General features: G+C 40.1%; 2 protein-coding genes across 2 annotated transcripts in view; both read right to left on the bottom strand.

Moving 5' to 3' along the window:
* Window positions 1-25,479, bottom strand: part of SERGEF (secretion regulating guanine nucleotide exchange factor) — a 245,403-nt gene that overhangs the window by 70,102 nt on the left and 149,822 nt on the right. Inside the window, 1 exon segment of the mRNA XM_043971153.1 lies at window positions 22,801-22,837. Coding sequence (XP_043827088.1) covers window positions 22,801-22,837 — 37 coding nt within the window.
* LOC122730889 (cysteine and glycine-rich protein 2-like) lies at window positions 5,197-5,759 on the bottom strand. Its single transcript, XM_043970447.1, has one exon. The coding sequence runs from the start codon at window positions 5,757-5,759 to the stop codon at window positions 5,199-5,201; it is 561 nt and encodes a 186-aa protein (XP_043826382.1). The 3' UTR covers window positions 5,197-5,198.

Raw genomic sequence — 25,479 nt, 5'->3', positions numbered from 1 at the left:
CTGCAAAAGGGGTGGCCTGATGCTAGATGTAAAGGAAGATTTCCTGATATTTAGAGCTGTCCATAAGTAGAATCAGCCATCTTGGGATGTGGTGGCTTCCCTCCCAACAGAGGTCTTCAAGCAAAGGCTGGATGACCACTTGGAAGGTCTATCATAGAGAGGATTCATGTGCAGGTTGTCCACTAGTATCCCTTTGAATTATGAAATTCTGAAACAGACTCTGCTGAGTATTCAGGATGATGCTCCAGTGTTTGACCAGCTAGAGAAGTGAAACCACTTCAGGCTTGGAGGAAATCCTGATAAAGCTGAGGCTAAAACATTTGCCTGCTCCTGCATCCCTTCTGCTACTTCCTTGGCCTAACAACCTCCATGCTGACAGGTAGGAGGGCTCTGACAAGCCCTAGCAAGGTGACCAAGGAGGCAGGAAGAATAACCTTCAAAGTTACCATGGAAGTCCCACATCTCACCTACCCAGACAATGTGCACAGTCCCAGGAGGAAGAAAACTGCTTTTGAATCCTTTGGCTGGATTCCTTATGAACTAAAAATAGATTTCTGATTCAAACAACTATTACTAATCTCTTCTACTTCTGTGCTCTCCTGAAATCAGGCCATTCTGAGGTATATCACAGCTCCACAGCCAACATGCTCCTGACTAAGGGAGTAGCTGTATCCCATAGGACATTGTGCCTTCATTTAAAGGCAGCCTTTCTCAATGAAAGAAGCCCCATGCATTGTCTGACCTTCTTGCTCCAGGGACCACTCATCAAGGCAGCAGCCTGCATGATTCACTTCCTTGACTGACAAGACAACATTCCACAGAAACCAAGCAGAGGAATTAGATCCCAACCGGTAACCGGTAACAACCTGGGAAAGTTGTGACATCTGATTTAATCCATGCTCCCACCTCTCTTCAGCTCAGGAAGAGGGATTTTTTTTCTCTCTCTCTCACACAAGAATTCAATTTATATACCATTTTGGCTCTGAATAGCCCAGGGCAGGATTATTAAGGATTTCCAAAAAAGGAAAATGGCAAACATCCTAATGGGGAAATGGAGGTGTGAGGGCCAAAGGAGGAGAAGAGGACAGGATGAGAAATGGAAATAAAGTGTGTGATGGAGGGAAATGAGTGCTGGATCTGGAGTTAGAAGAGCTAGGGTCTAGTGCCAGCTCTGCCACTTAAACTCAACAATACATACATTAGCAACCCAGCACAGTGGACAGAAAGACCTGGGGAGAAAGGGAAAGAAAGGTTCATTTATAGAGCACCTATTATGTGGTAGGCATTGTGTTCAAAGCTTTACAAATATTATCTCATTTGGGCCTCACAACAATTATATGAGTTAGGTTCTCTTATTATTCCCCATTTTACAGTTGATGAAACTGAGGCAAACAGAGGTCAAGTGACTTACCCAGGATCATACAGCTAGTCAGTGTCTGTCTGAAGCCAGATCTGAACTCAGGCCTTCCTGGCTTTAGTCCCAGAACTCTATCAAAGAACTCAAAATCATTGTATCTCTACTTTTAAAAAAATATTAATTTCTCCATATTCCCTACAAGGTAAAAGGAAAGATGCAGAATTATTCCCATTTTCAAGATAGGCAGCCAGGTGGAACAGTGGATAGAGCACTGGGCCTGGAGACAGGAAGACTTGAGTTCAAATTCTGTCTCAGACAACTTATTAGATGTATTACTCTGTCAAGTCACTTAACTTCTGTTTGCCTCAGTTTCCTTATCTGTAAAATGAGGATAATAATTATAAAGCTCTTAGCACAGTGCCTGGCACATAGTAACCATTATATAAAGGTTAGCTGCTATCATTATCACCACCACCATCATCATCTAGGGAAACTGAGTCCCAAAGAGAAAAAAATAATTTTCCTACAGTCACACAAATGAATTCATTATTTTGTGACTTTCATTATGGGAATAAAAACATCTAAGTGGTCTAATTGGATGGTCTAAGATACCAGATTCCAGATTTGTCTTCTCTGCTCTGGGGGTCCTGATCTCTGTTAGAGAATAATATTAGGTGATGTGACAGAAACAGCTCCACAGAATTTGGCGTCAGGATACTTGGGTCCAAGCTTTAGCTCTGACTCTACCAGGCACATTTGTTTAGCTTTCCTGAGTTTTAGTTTTCCTCACCTGTAAAAATAATGATTCTTGAACTGAACAGTGCAAACTGCAAAGGGTGACATGTTGTTATTCTGGGCCCTGGGTTCCTCCACTGTCAAATGGGGGGAAGGGGCTGGGCTTAATGAGGCTGAATTTCCTTTTGCCTCTCACAGTCTCTGATGGTTATTGCCACTGTTGTTGCTATCATCAGGCACTTTCTTGGATATGGTGGGGGGGGGGGGAGGGAGCAGAGAAAGGACATTGAGAAAGACTCAGATACAAACTTAATCAAGGAGACCAAAGGGTTTTGCCATCTCTAATCACAAATGCAGTAATTCGATCTGAAACCGGCTGGGGAAAGCTATCAGTTTACCTCTCTTGCTTTGGCTGCCATTTTATGTAGATCACAGATTTTGTGCTAGATGGGATCTTAGAAGTCATATAGGTAAAGGATTATAGCAATAGAGTTGGGAGGACCTTTAGAGATCATGTGGTCCAACCCCCTTATTCTACAGATGAGAAAACTGAGGCACAGTAAGGTTAAACAATTTTTTCAAGGTCACAGGGAGTAAATGGTAGAGGTGGATTTTGAACTGAGGTCCTGGGACTCTAAATCCATTGTTCTTTCCACTATACTATGCTGTCTTTGAATAAAATCTCTATCTCTGCCCCTAACCAAACTTGCTCTCTCCTTTCCTCTTCTTGTTGTTGAATCTTTGTTGCTTTTTATTCATTTATTCACCAAGTATTTCCTGAATACCTCCATGCTATATGGGAGAAAAAGACAAATAAGACAAGGTTCCTGCTCTTGAAGAGCTTACAGTCTAAGAAATTAGTTTATAGTCTGCCTAGAATAGGGGTTCTTAACCTGGGCTCCCTAAACTTAAAACTTTTAATATTTTGTAACTGTATTAACATGTAATTGTTTTCTTTTGTATTCTTATGTTTTTTGTTTTATGTTTTTAGAAATGTTATTCTGAAAAGGTTTCCATGGGCTTCAGTAGACTGCCAAAGAAGTCCATGACACAATAAAAAGTTAAAAATCCTTGTTCTATAGCAGATGTTAAAGGCCCTCCCAAATGCAGCCAACACTCCACAGCTGCCAACCGAATAAAACTGTAATTGAGAAATATTTAAGAAAAATACGATGGAACATAGATGTTAATATGTGGTTTTCTCAGTCAATGTGTGACCAGTAGGGATCCTTATGTATGGTTTAGTGGCCCCCATTTCTATTTGAGTTTGACAGCACTGCCCTAGAGTATAGCTTCTCTTGAATGAATTAACCGAGAGGTCAGAGAGGCAATGTGTTATAAAAAATGGTGACCTTGGAAACAGGAAGCTTGGGTTTGAATTCCACCTCTGACACTGGCTATAGGGCCTTGGGCAAGTCACTGAAGTTTTCTGACCTTCTCCCACATTTGTAAGTGAGGCTTCTCCAATGAGTACTACCTATTTTAAAAGGTGGTAATGAATTTTACATAATTGCACATGTATAACCTATATCTGATTGCTTACTTCTTCAGGAAGGCGGTAGAGGAGGGAGGGAAGAAGGGATAGAATTTGGAATTCTAGACTTTAAATAAAAAATTGTTGTTATTTCAAAAGGTGGTAATGAAGAAAGTGCTTGTTATAGAAATGTGAGCTATTATCATTATGTCTTACCAACACTGGAGTTGCAACATGTCTAGAACACCCCTTCCCCACAAACTGAACATTTCCCTTCTCAAAATGTTATCATTTCCTAATTTCCCCAATATCATTGGTGGCATCCCTCCCTCTAGCCCACACTGCCAGCTGTGGCTATAAACTGGCTGCTGTCCCTAGCTCTCCACCCACACATTCAGTCTGTTCCCAAGCTCTGCCAGTTCTACCTTTAACACCTTGCCTGGCTCTGACCCTTCCTCTCCAAGCCAACAACTACTACTCCAAAACTGCAACTAGAACATGCTTGCTAATATAAAGCTCATAAAAAGCTAAAGCATGGACATGCCCACACGCATACACACATACATGAACTTATATAGAAGACTCAAGTTCCACATCAGCAGCAGGTAACTCAGAGGCCCTTACAGCTTCCTGAAGAGCTATGAAGGAACTCCATCTCAAACAACATACATTGAAGAATGAAATATTCCACTGGATAATAGATTAGGGCAAGGGAATCAAAGAACTCTGGGACTTCAAACCAAAAGATATGGGTTCACACCTTCGTTCTGCCATTCAATAACTATATGAATTTTGACAAGTCCCTTTAATTCCCTGAGGTTTAGGTCCCATCTCTGGAAATTGAGGGGATTGGGCTAAATGCTCTCAGAAGTCCTTTCCAAAATTGACATTCTGAGATGCTGATCTAAGGCACAGGCATAATTGATACACCACAGAACTTGGAGATGGAAAAATCTGGGTTCAAATCCCATCACTGAAACTTACTATGTTGTTGTTTGTCCTTCATTCAACCTTTTTTTTAATTTTTGCAGGGCAATGAGGGTTAAGTGACTTGCCCAGGGTCACACAGTTAGTAAGTGTCAAGTGTCTGAGGCCAGATTTGAACTCAGGTACTCCTGACTCCAGGGCCGGTGCTTTATCCACTGCTCCACCTAGCTGCCTCTTGTCCTTAATTCTTTTTTTTTTTCAGAAATGATAAGAAACTTTATTTAAACAGCAAAGGTTCTTTTAAAAAAAAGCCAATCCAATGCTATGTAGTTAAAATTAGAGTAAATATATACTAAAACAGACAATGCAACGCTTTCTTCCTACAAGTTAGTGTCTTCAAATACATAGTAACAAACAGTACAAAAATACTGGTATTTTTGGCATAGTTTTCACAGTAGTTTACTTTTTTTTTTGTTTTTTTGTTGAGGCAATTGGGGTTAAGTGACTTGCCCAGGGTCACACAGCTAGTAAGTGTCAAGGGTCTGAGGCCAGATTTGAACTCAGGTACTCCTGAATCCAGGGCTGGTGCTCTATCCACTGCACCACCTAGCTGCCCCAGTAGTTTACTATTAAGAGATACACTGTGCCTTGATACAGTCTCAGTGCATGGCACTGTGGTTCTTGCTGTCTTAGATGTCTTAGCCTTTACTGTGCATGGATGAGTGCTCCCGCTCCCTGGCCAAAACCAAAACCCTTTGGTTCAAAGTTCTTTGCATAGCAACCTTTGCAATAGATTTCTCCTTTTTTCTCTGTCAGAGTTGTTGACTCCAGGCTCTTTCCACACTTGGCATACCAGAAACAATTTTTGTGCCAAGGCTTTCCTGCTCCCATTACTTTCTCTGCGGCATACACCGAATCACCACATCTGGAACACTTCTCAGCTCCTCCAAATTTCTGGGCAAATTTGGAAGTATTTGGATTTGTTGTGGGCCTGAGAGGCTGCACATTCTCAGACTTGATGCCCAGCCTTTCTCCTCTGTCCATGTTAAGTGTGCCTGTTCCTTGGCCAAAGCCATACCCTTTGGGTCCATATTTCTTTCCATAGCAGGATTTGCAGTAGACCTCATCATCATGAATTGCCATAGTTGTGCTGTCTAAATTTTTCCTGCAAACCATGCACAGGAAACAACATATGTGGAAGCTTCTTCCATCACACTGCACCTCTTCAGCATGGCACCTCTTAATTCTTGAAGAGGACTGTGGCATTGGGGGGATTTCATGAATTACACTGCATTGAATTCAAGTGAAGGAGGGCTGTGCAAGGTCACCAACCTCATTCTCCCCTCCAGAGCCATCTGGGTCCAGTGGAAAGATATCTACCAGGATAACTGGAGATGGCTCCAGATGTTTACAGAAATTGGAGTTAAGTGACTTGTCCAGGGTCACACAGCTAGTAAGTGTCTGAGGTGAGATTTGAACTTAGGTCCTCCCAACTCCAGGGCCATAACTCTATCCACTGTGCCAATTAGTTGCCCCTAATTTACTATGTGACCATGGATCAGTCCCATAAACTCTATGAGCCCCACTTTCTTCATTTGTAATGGGTATAATAATAGCTACAACTCAATTTCTATTCAAATACTTAATCTTTCTTGTTTATCTTTTTTCACTAGATGTGGTCCTTTGCTATCTCCCAGTATAGAGTTTTAGTGTAAATTTCTCTCTATGATACAATTAACTTTTCCTTTAAGTATTTAGATGCTATGGCTTTTGTGCATATGTATTATGCATTGATATCAATTTGTTGATTGCTACCTTTAAGTATAATATAGTTTCTCTGTTTATCTCTTTTAAGTATGTCTATTTTTAGTATCACTTTGTCTGAAATCATGATTGCTACCTGTACTTCTTTTCAGAAACTACCTCTTCCAATGAAGATCAGAAACATGCAATGTATACATCTTTGTTATGTAGGGACACTGAGACGTTAAGCGATTTGCTGAGGGTCACATCACCAGGACCACGACGAGATCTCTAAACTTTCATTCCTTCCCTAAGCTTCCCATCATTAAGTCAGCAGCCCCCATTACAACTGGGTTCTTTCCAGTTCAGCCTGGCTTGGCCCTGAAATCAAAAGAGACCATATGGCAAACCAAGCCCTGGAAAGAGATTCACAGGATTTGGATCAATGATTCTACCCAACACGGCAACTCACCTTTCAGATCAAGTCAAAATGAACATAGAAAAGCTTTCTGTGTCCATGTAGTTTTTGCAGAAATAAAGTTAAGAAGAATTCGTCTATCATCCAAGAGGACTTAGACTTGTCACCTCAATTTCAATGGTGCTTAGCTGATCAATACTCAGCAATCACACCAAATTTCCTTCAGGTACATCATTAATGTCAGGAGGCACTAGCTAAATCCAGTAAACAAACAAACCTCTCTAAATATACCAAGCAATCAAGAAGCATTTATTAAGTGCTTACCATGTGCCAGATACTGTGTTAAGTACTGGGGATACAAAGTGAAACAATAGCCCCCATCCTCAAAAAGCCTATGCTCCAATGGGGAAGACCACCTCTCTGTGCCTCAGTTTGTTCTTCTTTAAAATGAGGAGCTCACACTGGATGGTCTGTAAGTTTCTTTCTAGTTCTTTATACTATAAAATCCACACAATCTGGCACAACTCCATTACACATATTTGGTAGATGATGAGGCAAGACCTGACTCTTATACACAGTGATGTATAAGGGATTGTCTTGATGCAGTTTCGAGTGAGGTTTGAGATGCCAAAATGCAGTGCAGGACAATGCAGAGGCAGCAGAAAGAAAGTCAAGCAAGCCAGTTTGATTGAGGAGGTATGTGCATGCTGGATGATAGAAACAGGTCCACTGGGGGTCTGTTGGGTGGGAGCACTAAAACCTGGATAAAAATCACAACAAGCTCTCCGAATGTATGCTCCTTCCTTCAGTTTTTCTTCATTTGATCATCATGGGCTAAGGACAGCTCCTAGTTAGGTCTGGTGGGTTTTTAGAGTTCTTGTCTAGGTCAAACACAATTAGATATTGGGGCGGGGGGGGTGAGATGGAGTAGGGGGTCTAGACTTAGAGTATAGATTAAGGTTTGGACTCTGCTGCTAATTCATGTTGGTATAGTGGAGGGACGATGGTGGAATACCTTGGAAATTATCACCTAGTTAATATTCAAACTCAGCAGCAAATGGGAAGAGGGACTTTTAGTGGTTACTATAGGTTTTACGTTTAACAGAGTGACTTAGAGAATTCGACCCTGATACAAAGGTGAAGTAAGAAAAACCATGAAAATAATATACACAATGACCATAACAATGTATATAGAAACGACAACAACAAATGCACTGCTTTGTTATAAGTGTGATTGCCTGTAGGGCTTGGCCACAAATTAGAGAAAAGAAAATACATGTCCTTTCCTTCTTTGCAGAGGTGAGGAATTCTTGAATTTGGCACACTGTCAGATATAGTTGATGTGTCCATTAGTTTTGCTGAACTGCATTCTCCCTTCTCTAGCCCATTGCCTTCTTTTTCATTTTTTTTGTTACAAAGGATTGCTCTCTGGAGAGGGGAAGGATGATAGAATGCTTGGGAGTGAAAGTGATAGAAAAACAAAATATATCAATAAGAAATTTAAAAATAAACTATCCTGAAAGAACTGAGGTTTTGAAATCCAGAAGGTGGTGAAATTTAGCAGGCACTGAAAGCACTTAAAGTACTGCAACAGGTAGAAACAACTGGGCTTAGCACCTAACTAGCAAGAATAATTAGTTGAAAATGGAAGCTGCTATATGGGCTCTCCCCTAGCCCGGCCCCATCCTGCTCTCTCCTTCAACAGCAACTCCCCAAGAAAGCATCCTAAGGTTCCTGATCCCAGATGTTTCCCTTCATAGGCCCTAGTGTTCCAAGGACTGAGGCCTTTCCTCTTCAACAAACTCCTAATTGTTTTTCCCCAGAATGATTTGTGATGCTTTTGTCCTCACTGCCAGAATTGGTAGTGAAAGTTCTGCCCACAACTTCAGCAAATCACTAGAGTAGAACTCCACTAAGGGCTGGCATCAGTGCCTGGCCACATCAGAGGGAGCCACAGGAGGAGAGAAGATCCAGCAACTTGAACAGTATCATCTGGTTCTTTTCTATTGGAATTTGCCCAGAAAGCAATGAGTTATATAGCAAGATTAATGGAGATCTTCTTATGTTTATACACACTTGAGTTCACTCACACACACATATGCGCGCGTGCGCACACACACACACTATTGTAAATCAGGTGGCTAATGCTTCTCTCAAGGTCTCAGGCAGGAGAGTAAGACAGATATCTACAAATGAGTCTCACAAACAAAACACCTTATTACCAGGAGGTTGAAGGTATACAACATGGTATCCTATACATTGCTACATATTATAGTATGTCATGTTCCTCTTTGAGAATAAAGGACATACAACAAACAGTGTCAGGGAGTGGACCAATAAACTGATTTGGGTATCAGCCAATATGAAGGACCAAGTTCATTGTGTTGATCTGGTTCTATTTGATATTTTCTTCTATGGCACACATGAACGCATGACTGGTATACTTGTTAAATCTGATGGTGACATGAAGTTGGTATGAATTTATTAAAGTTAGCAAGTTAGATAACAGAATAGGGACTTAGGGAGGTCTCCACAGGCTAGAACAAAGGGTTCAATCTAATCAAATAAAATTTAATAAAACAACCTAACATTCACATGATGCTTTAAAGTTTTCAAAGCATTTCATGAACATTATCTCCTTTGAGCCTCACAACAACCCTGTGAGGTAGGTACTGCAGGTATTATAGTCCTCATTTTATAGACAAGCAAACTGAGATTCTGAGAGTTTAAGTGGCCTCCCCCTGTTTACCCAGCTAACAAGTATCAGAGGCAGAAATTTGACTCAATTCCATGGCCCCGCCAGCTCTGATAGGCGAACTGTTTGCTTTAAAATTTCAGGGCTCAGGCTTTTGTGAAATTTCCCAGTCTCATTGATACCCCTCTCCCTACTTTCCAACTCTCCTTGGCATATCCTCTTCCACTACTCAAATGTAAATTCCTTTAGGGTAGGGACTATCTTTTTTTCCCCTCTCTGCTTGTTTTTGTATCTCCATTCTTTAATACAGAGCTTGGCAACAGTAAGAGATTAATAAATGCTTACTACGATCTATCATCCATTTGTCTGTCTGTCTGCCTGTCTTTCTGTCCATCTGTCTCCCTATCATAGAGGCAGCTAGGTGGCAGAGTGGATAGAGCAATGGGCCTGGAGTCAGGAAGACTGGAGTTCAAATCTGGCCTCACACACTTATTAGCTGTGTGACCCTGGGTAAGCGAGTTGTTTTTTTTAAATAAACATATTTATTTAAAGTTTTGAGTTCCAAATTCTCTCTCTCCTTTCTCCTTTTCCTCCTTCTGAGATGGTAGGTAATAAGATATAGGTTATACATGTGCAATTATGTAAAACATTTCCATAGTAGTCATTTTGTACAAGAAGACTTGAATAAAAGGAAAAAATGAAAGAAAGTAAAAAAATAGCATGCTTCAGTCTGTATTCAATATATCAGTTCTTTCTCTGGAGGTGAATAGTGTGCTTCATCATTAGTCCTTTGGGCCTGTCTTGGATCATTGTATTGCTGAGAATAGCTAAGTCATTCACAATTCTTCACTGGACAATATTGCTTTTGGTTTAGTTCACTTCACTATACATCAGTTCATGTAAGTCTTTCCAGGTTTTTCTGAAATCACCCTGCTTGTCATTACAATCACATAGCATACAATCACATTCCCCAATTCATGGGCATTTCTTTGATTTCTGATTCTTGGACACCACAAAAAGAGCTGATACAAATATTTTGTGTGCAAATAGTTTTTGGATGTCTTTGGGATAGTGGCATTGCTGGATCAAAGGGTATGCAGTTTTATAGCTGGGCAAGTGACTTAACCCTGTTTCATCATCTGTAAAATGACTAGAGAAAAAAATGGCAAATCACTCCAGTATCTCTATTAAGAAAACTCCAAGTTAGGCCATGAAGAGTCAGTCATGGCTGAAGCAAATGAACAATAACTATCATATCTACCCATCCATCCATCCATCCATCCATCCATCCATCCATCCATCCATCCATCCATCCATCCATCCATCCATCCATTTCTATCAACCTATCCATCTAGCATCTTTATCCACTATCTATTATCCACCCACCTATCTATCCAACTCTCTCTCTCATTTACCTATCTTCCTAACTATAAACCCAGAACTTTCAACACTGTAACATGTTGTGTATCATCTCAGGTGCATAGTCTTTCTAGTATACTAGGTACTGGAGGTTATCCTAACTCCAGCATGAGGCTAAAATCTCAAAGAAAATGTACCATTATTGTCCCTCTATGTCACTTTAGGGTTTGATAATAGTTTGGGGCCAACACAGGATGGTTGCTTGACTAAGGAGGTAATCCTAGTCATTAGCCATATTGTTCCACTTTCTTGGATGGTCTATAAGTTAGTGTACAAGTTTTCCATGGATTGCCAAATTTGTAACTTTCTTTTATCACTGGAAAACTTTGGCTACAATGTGGTATTCCAGAACCTTGAAGGATCCCCACCCTTCTTTGAGGAAGACAGCGGTGAAGCTAGGGAGAATCTATTATTCTGGACCTTTTTCCAGGCTTTTACTCTAGTACTATCCTTGTTATCCCCTTAAAAGCAGCTCTCCCACAATTAACTCTTCCATACTCCATTACTTTGACAAAAGAGGTGCCTAAAAAGATGGTTGGAGTAGCCTCAGTCCTCCATGAGTATTTAAGAAACACTAGTCATCATGGAGGGCACTTCAAGGGCTGTGCTTTGCCAACGTAAATGATAAAAACAAAGAGGCAGCCAAGATCATTTGGTGGTGTTTGAAGTGAGTGTCCTAATGTTCATCTGGGGGCAAGTGGGTGACTTGCAGAGCAAGTCTTATTGAGCTGACATTTACTAGCCAAAAGCTGCAGGGGCTCCCTGGGTCAGGGAGGAAGAACTGGTCTGTTCACTGGCCCCTCCCCACCTCTTCACCTTCCATGTACTCTCACACACTTTCATGGATTTTTCTCATGAAGAATGAATTCCTCAGGAAAATAGATGGATATTCCTGGCCAAAGCAACTCATGGGCCAATTACCTAGAGTGCAAATCTGCATAAGATCCCCTGCCTTGTTCCCACTGGTGTTTTCTGGTTTATTTTTTGTTTGTTTGTTTGTTTTTTGCAGGGCAATGAGGGTTAAGTGATTTGCCCAGGGTCACACAACTAGTAAGTGTCAAGTATCTGAGGCCGGATTTGAACTCAGGTCCTCCTGAATCCAGGGCCCATGCTTTTCCCACTGCACCACCTAGCTGCCTCCTCCACTGGTGTTTTCTGAAGAAGATTCTGCCTTATCAGAAACATCAGCCTTTGTAATATGACTTAGGGTGAATGCAGAGTGAAAGTGACAGCAATATCTTTAGAGGTTTTCAGCCCCAAAGACTTTCCAACACAAACTTGGTATAGAGAGATAGGGTGCAGGGACTGAACCTGTCATTTTATTGGTACATGGAACTCCTAGATGAGCAAAATCATTCTTCCAATAGGACAGGCTAACTTCCCAGTAAATGCATGTGCATCTAAGCTGCTCTCCATGCTTCCCGAACTCCTCAAGAGAAGCATTGTGGAATACCCTCTAGGGAATTGATCTTGAGGGACCATTCAGCAAGAGTATGGGGACATGAACTAAAGACTTGTTGTTGTGTCCTGGATGTCTTCCCAGATGATGAAGAGAGACTGTTTCCCCCTTGGGGAAAAGCCTATGGTTCTGTAGAAGGAAATCCTTACAGAATATATGATGTTTGTTTCCCTGTTCTGGATAGGGGCCTAATCCTTGGATGATTTATCAATCAATCAATTATGAAGTATTAGAAGCAACATGGAGGTAGCATTATCAGGAAGACCTGGGTTAAAATTCTGTCTTAGATACTCATTATGTGATTGTGGACAAGTCACTTAACCTTTCTGGTCTCAGATCCCTGATCTGTAAAATGTGGAATTTGAACTCAAAGAGCTTTTAAGTCTCTTCCAACTCTAAATTTATGATCTTATGATCTATTTATTATGTGCTAGGATTTAGAGACAGACACAAAAAAACAAAACAATTGCTCCTTTCAAGGAATTTACCTTCTACTGAGGGAAGTAACGGATACTCAACTTAGAAATGCATCTAAGATTCAACCAAAAGCAAATTATATTTGAAAAAATAAGCAGTTAGAAGAGGAAAAATAGGGAAACGAAAGAAAACTAGAAGCGCTGATTACAGAGAGGAGAATTGAAAACTATCCCATAGCTGCCACAGTGAATGCTCTTTTATCTCAAGGGACAAAAAAATGTCTCCCTCATGTGTTCACTTCTCTGTATCCCTAGCCATTCCTCTAGCCTAGGCCTTCAACTCCCAGTCAATTTCTGCAATAGTCTCCTAACCTGTCTTACCTCCAGTCTCACCCCACTCTAATACATCAGATATACACTGCAAGACTCATTTTATTTAAAAAAAATCCTTACTAGAACCATGCATAGGAATCTTCAATGGATCCCCATTGCCTATAGGTAAGCCTGGCATTAAAGGCTCTGAATAATCTGACCCTGGCATTGCTTTCTTCCTTCTTTGCTTGCTTGCTTCTTTGCTTGCTTGCTTCCTTCCTTCCTTCCTGGTCTTATCCTAATATCAGTACTGATCAGGTCTTCTAGCCTGGGCTAGGTCACCCCTCCAGTCTGGTGGTTCGTCACTGCTAGAGGCTAACCATTTTGGTACTAGACAGAACAGATTCCCAACCAGCTTTAGCTCTATCACAGCTCTGAATTATTGAGCTCAAACAACCCACCTTCTCCTTTAGCAGTCGAGGAAACTGAGGATGCAGTTAGGTGATGCAGTGGATAGAATGCTGAACTTGGAATCAGGAAGACCTGAGTTCTAATCCAGCCTGAGACACTAACTAGCTGTGTGACCCTGGGCAAGTCACTTAACCCTGTTTGCTTTAGTTTCCTCATCTATAAAATGAGCTAGAGAAGGAAATGGCAAACCACTCCAGTACCTTTACCAAAAAACAAAACAAAACAAAAAACCAAAAACTGGGCAGCTAGATGGTGCAGTGGATAAAGCACCGGCCCTGGATTCAGGAGTACCTGAGTTCAAATCCGGTCTCAGACACTTAACACTTACTAGCTTCGTGACCTTGGGCAAGTCACTTAACCCCAATTGCCTCACCAAAAGAAAAAAAAACAAACCAACAAAAAAAAACCCAAAACTAAATGGGGTCGGGGCAGCTAGGTGGCACAGTGGATAAAGCATTGGCCCTGGATTCAGGAGTACCTGAGTTCAAATCCGGTCTCAGACACTTAACACTTACTAGCTGTGTTACCCAGGGCAAGTCACATAACCCTCATTGTCCTGCCAAAAAAAAAAAAACCAACAACAAAACTTAAATGGGATCATGAAAGAGTTGGACACTACTGAAACAACTGAAAAACAACAAACTGAGGATAAGAAAGTTTAAGTGACTTGTCCAAGGTCACACAAGCCTCAGAGGCAGGATTTGAGTCCAGATCCTCAGATTCAAGAGCCAGCATCCTTTCCACCATGCATGTCATATGCCTACCTAGAATGCCATCTCCTCTCTGTTCACCTTCAAAAATCCTACATCCTCCAGGAAACCTTCCCTGAATACCTAGTCCATAAGGATCTCTCTCCTCTGTGAATTCCTCTAGCACCCACTACCTGTACTGTTATTATTGATCACTTAGCAGACTGCTCTGCATTGTCATTAATTTTTCACATGGGCACTTCTGTCCTTTCTAACTAGACCAGTTCTGGGAGATTTAGGTATACTTCTCATTCATGGCATTTTCCCATGGTGCCCAAGGGATATCTGAGTACCAAGCAGGCACTCAGAAAATATGTATGGAATGAATGAACATGTAAATAAATGGAACTCCTGAAGTTTATCTGGAGGAAGGAAATTTAGGCAGGAACAGGAAGTGCTACTCTTCACTTGGGTAATCCAGGTAAGTGAAAGAAGAGACAAGAACCAAGGATTAATGTAGCCCTAGTGATTTGAAAAAAGAACACATTTTAATGTCCAAGTCAAACATGGGTGAAAATAGAAATGGGGCTTTGCAGAGATCTTGGCCAGGCATCCATTAATAACCAATGAATAGGATTAGCCAGTAATGAGGCAAGGCCTTGCCATGTAACATGATCCTGCACTGCTTTGCCAGAAAACCCTACAATGAAGACCCAGGCTCAGCAAGTTTTTCATGTATAATGAATGACACAATAGGCCAATGGGCCAGGATTTCCTGGGGAGCACCTGCATCCTAGCACAGTGGGTGGGCCAAAGAGGCCTCCCAACAGAACTGCTGAACAAAGAAGAGACAAGGAAAGGATGTGTAATCTGTTGCCATGAAAGCTTGCTTTGCCCCTAGGATAGGATATCAAATACTGCAGTCTACAGCACTCCCTTGAGCTGAAAATTGCACCTTTTTCTGGCCTCTCCTGTATGCTACAGAAAGGTCATAGCATTCTATTGCTGTTGGTGCTGCTGTCTTGTCCATGGACTGCATCCTAAAACCCTTGTTCCCTTCTCTCAAAGAATAACTCCTATTTGAAAGGCATTTTAAAGGCTTTGTGATAGGTACTTATGGGGGGAGGAGGAGGAGAAGGCTGGAATTAAAATCCTAAAATACTCAATAAGGATGAGGAGCAGAATGTAAGTTCCCTGAGGGCAAAGCTTATTTTGCTTTTATTTATGTAGCCTTCAGCACCTAGGACAGCATCTTACATATAACTGAATTGGATTAGATTTGGCTTGGGTGCCCATACACACAATAAGAGCATACTCTTAGAATGTCTGTGTTTTTTCAAAGCCCTATGGCACCAAAGGCTGCTCAGAGATGGTTTTTTAATAATCATGAATTACTATGGATGTGTGTTCTATTCATCAGTTTTACTCAGAAATGTACAGACTTAACTTCATGGATATTTCTGAAAAAGACAAGGATCTTTCATTTAATTGTAATGCCAAGCTTTCTTGGGGGTGGAATAGCAAATAATAACCAATGTTCCAGTGAGATTGCTCTGAAATCAAGACAGATGTTTATTCATATACTAATCTCATGTTTTATGGTAGGTGCACATATATTAGAAAATACAATAAACTGAGTCCATAGATATAATACTTAAAATAATGTGATCTCATCATCATGTCAATTGACTCAGTTTTGGATGCTTGGCACCTTCTTATCTTCCTTAATTGCCTCCTCCCTCTGAATGGAAGGCAGGTGGGTAGAGTAATAAATTCCTCTCAAAGCCTTCCTTTATGGAGGGCCCTGAACTTCAGTAGAACAGCAGCTCTACTTGGTTTCTATTCCATGGAATATCATGTGCCCCCTGATTGCCCCTCTCCCTTTCCTGCTTCCTTTTGTGTTATCTTATCCCATTAGATTGTAAGCTTCTGAGGGCAGGGGCTATATTTCTTTTTCTTATTTGTATCCCCAGCACTTAGCACAGTACCTTTCACATAGTAGGAACTTAATATTTATTGAACCAAATTATTGAGTTGAATGATGATAGGATACCCTCCTATTCTCCTTTTTTTTTTTTAGTGAGGCAATTGGGGTTAAGTGACTTGCCCAGGGTCACACAGCTAGTAAGTGCTAAGTGTCTGAGGCTGGATTTGAACTCAGGTACTCCTGACTCCAGGGCCAGTGCTCTATCCACTGTGCCACCTAGCTGCCCCCCTCCTATTCTCTTAGTGGAACCCATATTGCTTATTTTAATGGGTCTGTTTAAAATATTTTGTTATTGTAAACTGGCAGCTATGGGGTGCTGGAAGATCTCCCTTGGGTATACCCAAGAGGGTTATCAGAAAATGTGAAGAAATAAGTATGGCTGGGAACATGGGATGGGAAAGCCATTGGCTCAGGATCTGTGAGTTATTTTAACTCTGCTAATGAGACAAGAGCTAGAGGTATCTATATGAGAGGAAGCAGGATTTGATTGGATAGTCTTAAAGGCATAATGGGTTTTGAACAAGAAGAATTATTTTGGTTCTGGAAACCAAAATGAAGGAAGTTGGAGGTAAAGATAATGTCTCCATCTAGCCAAGTGAGTCAAATGTTGATCAAGGGATCAAGGACAGTAAAATCAGGGAATAATGAAGAACAAAATTAATTTTAATAACTGGCTTATGAATATTCTTGCTTCAGGCAAACAAGGTGGAATGACCAACAAAGGTCTAGGGACCTTTCCAAGAGGAGTATGGGGATGAGCATTTGAGTGAAGATCAACAAAGATAGAAAGAGAAGAGATATTGTTATCAGAGTATACTACAGACCATCTGGACAGAAAGAGGAAACAGATGAGGAGTTCAAGGAAAAGAACTCAAGCCTGGCACAGAGGCATGGTACAATAGTGATTAGGGACTTCAATTACCTGGAATCTTCTCTTACTCCCTCTCTGCCAAAAGCAAAGCAGCTGATAAATTCTTGGCTTGCTTTTATGATAATTTCATCATTTGGAAGGTGGATGAAGCAGTAAAGAAAATTGCTATTCTGAACCTGATTCTCATCAACAAAGAAACTGATGGCTAGAAGAGAAATAACAGAAATCCTGGGGGAAAGTGCACTATTTTAGAATCTCTAATAGGAAAGGGGAAGAAGAATTGTGGCAGAGTGAATAAGTACAGCAATGGTCTTTGAATCACGAAGGCTTGGTTTCAAATCTTGTCTCAATTACTTATTAGTTTATGATCCTGGGCAAGTCACTTACCCTTTCTGAGTCTCAGTTTCCTTATTTGTAAAATAAGGGGCTTGGGCTGGATGATCTCTAAGGTCCCTTGAAGCTCTAAGTCTATGATTTATGATTCTATGATAGCTGAAAATAGTCTGACAGACTGCCTAGTTTTTAGAAAGCAGATTTCAAGGATTCAGAGAAAGAACACATAGTATTCTATGAATTAAAATTCTACTGGAGGAGGAAGCCCATGAGGGATCGAATGCTCTGAAGAATGATTAAAGACACAAGGAAAAACAATCCTGATGAGGATAAAAAGGGGGACATGTGGAAAGAGACCATGAGGGGACACAGGGAACTCATTAACCCTAGCTTGATGTAAAAAAAAATCTATAATGAGACTGATAGCAAGGGTAGGCAATATAATAGTATAAATATTTAAAACCATAGTATGATGCCATGAATTTATCATGAACTGGCAAGGAAAGTTAAAACAATAAAAAAGGGATGGGGGCTTGTTGTATTGTGGATACAAGGAAATGGAACCAAGAGAACAATATAAATAATGACCACAGTGAGATAAAATAACAACAGTATTCGAAATCAGAATTCGAATTGCTATAGTGAATTCTAATTTCCCTCCTTTCAATAGAAAGGTGGTAGACTATGGGCATAGAATGCTGTATACACTATAACACATGGTTGATATGTCAATTTGTTTTGCTTAACTTCCTCCTTGTTAAAAGAGAGTGTTTGAGGTGGGGAACAGTTATTGGGAAGGAATGGTGATGCCCAAAAAATGTAATGTAAAATATAACATTTTAAAAGCCAAGTGCAGTAAAAATTGTGGCTTACATTATCTAAAGATAACAAGATTTTTAGGCATGGTGAATTTTCATATGATTCCACAGGAAGTTTTTAATCCAGGTCCTTGAAAGCATAACTGATGGTCTTCACATATACAAAGGCCAGTCTTATAATGGAACAAATACAGAATGGGGCCCAACTGAAAGGTTTCTCCATCTACTTGCTCCAGGTAACCTTTGAAGAGGAGCAGAACCCTGTGGTCTAGTCGACAAACATTCATTAAGCAGTAGTTCAAAACAACCATTTCCTGGTGGACAATTCTTTCATGATAAACCTCTTCAAAATTAGTTAGGCTAGTGCTCAGATAAGAGAAGTGCAATTTGTTGCTGGGCCCATATTTGAGACCTTTCCAACTTGGTAGAAACCAGTACCAGAGCTTGTGTTGTCTAGATGGCCTCTTTTGACTAAGTGGCCCTAGGCATATGGTCATCTACAAGTGTCAAAAGTTCCATTTACCTACTAAGTACAGAGAAGATGCTGCATAGATGTCAGCAGCTCATATGACCTCCACAAGTGCTCAGAGGAGTCTATCACAAGTGGATCTGTCTCCAATCTCTCTTCCTAAACTGGTTTCATATTACATCTCTCCATGAGCTCTACCTTGCACCCAGATTGTCTTTGTCTTTCCATATTAACAGCCCATCCCTTGCCTTAGTGTTGTTATAAACACTGTTCCTCCCTTCCTGGAATGCCCTCCCCCCTCACTTCTACCTCTTAGAATCCCTGGCTCTGTTCAAGTGTGCTCTGTATTTGAAGCTTCTTTTTGATCTCCACAATTATTATTGATCTCCTGTTGTCTCCCCATGACTCTGCATTTCCTTAGTATATCTTATCTATCTATCTATCTATATCTATCTACCCTCCTACCTACCTACCTATTTATTCCTCTTCCCCCAACAAAATATAAACTCCTGGAGGGCAGGACAATTTGAGTTTTGTCCTTGCATAGCATCTAGCACAGAGCCTGACATACAATAGGTGCTTTATAAGTCTTTGTTAAATTAAATTGCAGCGTTAGAACACCATAGTGCACAAATGTATGTCTCTGGAATATCACACTTGACAAGACTTTCCCAGTGGGGCCAGATATGGGCAGGCATTACACCTTAAAAACTTACCCTTTCTCTTCTCACAGGCATAGCTTGGAGTAGAGGAGGATTGGGGAAACTACTCAAAAAGAAAAAGGCCACCCCATCAAACCAGCAGACTTGTTTTTCAAACTGAAAGACAAATACTCATTAAAATCTAATGCTCAGATCCAAAACAGACATGTAGCTATCCAATTAGTAATGAGGAAGAGATGCCAAACATCATCCTTATGTCCTATTAATTAGCACTGGAGAGAAGAAATTGACATGCTTTATCTCTCTTCTCTCTCACAGACCCAAATCAATCAGTGCACAATAATAAAAATAAATAGCATTTCTATGAGGCTTTGAGGTTTGCAAAGTCCATGCTCACTTGAACCTCAAAACAACCCTATGAATTAGGTGCTACTATCATCCCCATTTTACAGAGGATGAGACTGAGGCAGAGAGGGGGGTTAAGTGATGTGTCCAGGCTGTGGAGGAATATATGTTTGGGGAAGGATTGAACTCGGGTCTTCCTGATTCTAAGGCCAGCACTCTCTCTATTGAACTGCCCAGCACAATTTAAAGCAGCAGCAAAAACTAAGATGCTTCCATCAGTAAGAAACAATGTGTTGATCACTACTAGTTAGAAGAATGACGGACTCTCTGAATTGGAAAGGACCTTTTGGGTCAGCACATCCAATTCAGTCCTGAACAAGAATCTGATCTATAACCTAGTCCACATGTATTCCTTCATCCTTTCCTATGGGACCTCCAAAGAGGGTGAGCTCAGACTGCCTGAAGCGATCCATTCCACTCTGATTGTTGAGAAATAATGTGGTTCTTGAATGAACTTTTTGTATTTTTGTATTTTGCAAAGTTCTCTTGACCCTCAAATATCTCTAATATTTGGACCCAGATTCTGGCTCTGCCATTGCCATGAACTTGCTGGGAAGCCTTGGAAAAAACACTTCCACTCTCTTGTCCTCAGTTTATTTTTCTATAAAATGGAGAAAGGGGTATTGGATTAGATTGTCTCCAAGGTTCCTTGTAACTCTATACTTACTATACTCATGTGCTCCATGGAAGACTATGTCCCCAGGTACCCAGAATATCTTACAATAAGGAATAATAGCGGAACAAACAGGTTTTCCTTCAGTCTGTTGCTCAACATTGAGGTGAGTCAGACTTCAGGCTGTTGGTTAAAGGCATTAGGATTGTGCCAACCTTTCCAAACAGAGCTGTAAAACTGGGTCACTGGTCACAGTGAGACCCCAGCCCAAGAATGAGCACTCTCTCTGATGAATGTCACCTCTCCAAGAACCTGGAGGAAGAAGACAAAGCCCAGCAATTTCAAACAGTGAGGAAAAGGCCAATAACGATGCAAGCACAGGTTTCTTTTGTATTTTAAGTTTGTAACATATTTAAAGGCCTTATGTATATGATATTTCACTCGAGCCTCACAACCACCCTGTAAAGTAGCTACTTTAAAGTATGCCATGTCTACCCAATAGAATGTAAGTTCCTTGAGGTCAGGGACAGTTTATTTTTTTTTCTCTTTATCCTTTCTGCTTAAAATGCTACTAGGCTTAGCAAATGCTTGTGTATTGATTGGGCAGGATTTAAACCGAGGTCTCCTTGACTCAAAATCCAGGGCTCCATCCAGACCATGAATGAAATTTACCAGTAGAATAACAATGCACTGAGTTTTATTAAGTCAGAGCTGGAATGTCATCATCTAGTGATCACTCCTTTCATATTTTAATTATGGAAACTGAGACCCAGGGGCATCATAGAATAAAATTTAAACGGGCCTATGTCCTTAGAAATCATGTAGTCCAACCCCTTAATTCTATATATGGGAAACTGAGACCCACAGAAGAGGGTAAGTGACTTGACAAAAGTCATCGAAGCAGTAAGTAGCAGAGCCAGAATTTGAACCCAGGCCCTCTGACTCCAAAGTCAGTATTCTTTCTGATACACAAAACTGTCCCTCATTCATATGAGGACTGATGTTTGTTGTTACATGGGAAGGGACTTCAGAGGCCATCTAGTTCAACCCTTTCATTTTGCAGATGAGAACACTGAAGACAATTGAGGTTAAATGACTTGGTCATTCAAGTTCACTCAGTATATCTCAATGGTGGAATTTGAACTCAGGTCCTCTGATTTTTGAGCCAGTGCTCTTTCCATCATACCATATTGTCTCTCCTCTCCTTTCTTTCCACTCCTCTCTGGTCTTTTTGTTTTGTTTTGTTTCTGGCAGGTTAATGAGGGTTAAGTGACTTGCCCAGGGTCACATAGCTAGTGAGTGTCAAGTGTCTGAGGCTGGATTTGAACTCAGGTCCTCCTGAGTCCCCGGCCGGTGCTTTATCCACTGTACCACCTAGCTGCCCCCACTGCTCTCTTGTCTTATCTAGAACACTCCTTCTCTCTTTAGAATCCATTCCTTTCCCTCCTCACTCATTTTGTCTCCACATACAGTGGCCCCAGCTTGTTTCACATTCAGACCTGGAAGATGGTAGCTCAAGATGCTGACCCATGAGTTTTCTCAGAATTAGTTGGTAACACTGTTTATGAAAATAAAAGGGCAATGAAATCCTGATTTCATGGAAACCCAACTTTGAGGAACCTTCAATTAACCAGAATTTTTGACCAAATAAGCCCCAAATACTTGAGCAAACACCTACTATAAGTGAGAACCTCTACAAATTGTGTGTAGCATGTCAGGGAGGGAGTAAAAACCACAGAAAACTGCATGGGAGCTGAAGAGGAAGAAACAGTCAAATCCCAAGCAAAGAATCAAGGATCAAGGATTTATTTAAAGAGCTGCTTTTAGACTCAGCCCAAATCCCCTAAATCGCCTACATCAATATTCTAGGACACAGAGAAATGATCTTCCCAAGATCACAGCTTCCCAGAGCTTTAAGGAACCTCAGAGATCACCTAGGAAAACCTAAAGACCCTTTCTACCCCATCATTCTTAGGTTATTATCCAGCCTTCACCTGAAGACTTCCAAAGATTAGGATTTTTGTCTCTCAAGACAGCCCATCCATCCTACTGTGAGAGATTTCTAAATACTAAGTTCTCCTTCCATCTAACCAAAATCTGCCTCTCTACACTTCCTTCCCATTTTGCTCCGAGTTCTACCTACTAGAGCCAAGCCGAAAACACCTAATTCTTCTTCCCCAAGACAACCCCCTAAAGTACTGGAAGACTGATTATATTTCCCCATTCTCCCACTCCCCAATATGATCCTGAAGAATAAAAGATCCTCAGTCACTAAACAAAAACCTAAGCTTTTTCACTTGGTTCGACTTCCTAAAATAGGAGACTGGACTCAAATATTTTGAGATTATTTTCAACAAAGATTTAAGTCAAGAGGAGTTTCTGATTACCCACTGTTATATGTGAAAAGTCCTTAATCCAGAACTTCTCATTCCATAATCACTTTGGTTACTCAGCTTTTTACTCCAGACATGCCAAATGAATGACAGGAGTAGAAAATGTCTCAAATGCTTTAAAAAACTTTACTCACCCACCACAGCCAGGTTATGTTCAGACCCACATGCCACCTGGAAAAGAAAAAAAAAATCATGAGACTATGAAGATAAAAAAATGCACAGAGACCCATTTCCAAGATTTATAAGTAACTGATTCAATTTTTAAGAAAAAAAGCTAATTGGGAAATGGTCAAAAGATATGAACAGACAATTTTCAAGGGAAAAAATCTGTTATATGAAAAAAATGCTACAAATCATTAATTACTTCTTGTCATTGTTTTATTGAGTCATTTTGGTCGTGTCCAAATGTTTGTCACCTGATTTGGAGTTTCCTTGGCAGAAATTCTGGAGTGGTTTGCTATTTCCTTCTCCTCCTCATTTTACAGATTAGGAAACTGAGGTAAACTTGGTTAAGTAACTTGGCCATGGTCACATAGCAAGGAAGTGTCTGAGGCCAGATTTAAACAGAAAGATGAGTCTTCCTGACTCCAGGCCCAGCACTCTATTAACTATGCCACTTGCTGCCTGTAATTAATAACTTTTTGTTGTTGTCATATTTTTCAGTCATTTCTGACTCTCTATGGGCCAGAACTGGTCCAACGATTCTAGAACACAATTTAGAACTGTGTCCAAATAGTTACTAAAGTGGACATATCCTTTGACCTACAAATACCTCTACCAGGCCTATATTAAGATCAAAGGAAGAGGAAAAGTCCATTATTTAATATACACACACATTCAGCTCCTTTTTCTAGTAAAGAACAATAAACTATGGATATGTACATCAATTAGAGAATGGCTGAACATTATACTATAAGAATATAATAGAATGTTACTATGCTTTAAGAAATTATGAAGGAGTCAGTTACAAAGAAATCTTGGAAGACTTGTATGAACTAATGTAGAGGGAAGTGAGTAGAAACAGGAAAATGATTTATACTATAACAATAGTGTTGAAATAAATTATTTTTAAAGACTTAAGAATTCTAATCAACACAATGATTAACCATGATCCCAGAAATTGATGATGAAGAATGCTACCCATCCACCTTGTGATTGATAGGTTATGGAGTAATATGCAGAAATGAGACAGCTATTTTTGGACTTGGTCAGTATGGGAATTTGTTTTGCTTGACTATATATATTTGTTATTAAGGTTTTGCTTTTCTTTTATTATGAAGGAGGGGTTGAAGTAGGAGGGAACAAATAATGTTTGATAATTTAAAAAGTGAAATAATTTCAGTAGGACCTGAGTTCAAATCTGACCTCAGACACTTGACACTTACTAGTTGTGTGACTGGGCAAATCACTTACTTAGCCCCAGTTGCCTCACCAAAAAATAAAATAAAAATAAAAATAAAAATAAAAATAAAAAAATAAATGAACAGGGACAGTTAGGTAGCAAAGTGGATAAAGGACCGGCCCTGGATTCAGGAGGACCTGAGTTCAAAGCTGGCCTCAAATACTTGACACTTACTAGCTGTATGACCCTAGGCAAGTCACTTAACTCTCATTGCCTCTCCAAAAAAATTTTAAAATATTACAATAATATCATATTAAAGAATAAAAATATATAACACACAAAGACCAAGGAAAGTATGCATAATATTTGATATTCCTTAGAGTTGGGAGTCAGAAGGAGGAGACTTCAGACCTTGGGGGAAAAGGATCCTATGAAGGGGAGGTAAAGGCCCTTGATTATTTCTCCTTTGAGCAAAGAACATGACAAGCCATGAGGCTACTGCTAAAGAGGTCATCACCAGTACAGGTGGGGGAATGAATTTCATCATACAGTAGTCCCCTATTTCAACTAATTGTTTTAATAGTATTTTATTTAATTTTTTCCAATTACATGTAAACATAGTTTTCAACATTTATTTTTGTAAAATGTTGAGTTCCAAATTTTTCTCCCTCCCTCCCTTTCCTCTTCCATGAGTCTTTTGGCATTGTCTTGGATCATTGCATTGCTGAGAAGAGCTAAGTCTATCATAGTTGATCATCACACAGTGTTGTTGTTACTGTGTACAATGTTCTCTTGATTCCACTCATTTCACCCAGCATCAATTCATTTAAGTCTTTCTAGGTTTTTCTGCAATCTGCCTGTTCATCATTTCTTACAGAACAATAGAATTCTATTACATTCATATACCACAACTTGTTTAGCCATTCCCCAATTGATGGGCATCCCTTCAATTTTCAATTCTTTGCTATCACAAAAAGAGCAGCTATAAATATTTTGTATATGTGGGTCATTTTCCCTTTTTATGATCTCTTTGGGATATAGACCTAGTAGTAGTATTACTGGGTCAAAGGGTATGCACAGTTTTATAGCCTTTTGGGCATGGTTCCAAATTGTTCTCCAGAATGGTTGGATCAGTTCACAACTCCACCAAGAATGCATTAGTGTTCCAATTTCCCCCCATCTTCTCCATTCATCATTATCTTTTTTTGTCACATTAGCCAATTAGATGTGTGTGTGAGGTAGTACCTCAGAGTGGTTTTAATTTGCATTTCTCTAATCTGTAGTGATTGAGAACTTTTTTTTTTCATATGTCTGTAGATAGACTTAATTTTTTCACCTGAAAACTGCCTGTTCATATCCTTTGACCGTTTCTCAATTGGGAAATGACTTGTATTCTTATAAATTTGATTCAGTTCTCTGTGTATTTGAGAAATGAGGCTTTTATCAGAGATACTGGCTGTAAAAATTATTT

Source organism: Dromiciops gliroides, chromosome 6 (genome assembly GCF_019393635.1).
Source record: "Dromiciops gliroides isolate mDroGli1 chromosome 6, mDroGli1.pri, whole genome shotgun sequence".
Classification (NCBI taxonomy): Eukaryota; Metazoa; Chordata; class Mammalia; order Microbiotheria; family Microbiotheriidae; genus Dromiciops; species Dromiciops gliroides.
This window is presented reverse-complemented; position numbering and strand designations above follow the sequence as displayed.

What these genes read in the sequence shown, in the direction of transcription:
- LOC122730889 (XM_043970447.1), bottom strand. Translation starts at nt 5,759, where the DNA reads ATGCCACAGTCCTCTTCAAGAATTAAGAGGTGCCATGCTGAAGAGGTG.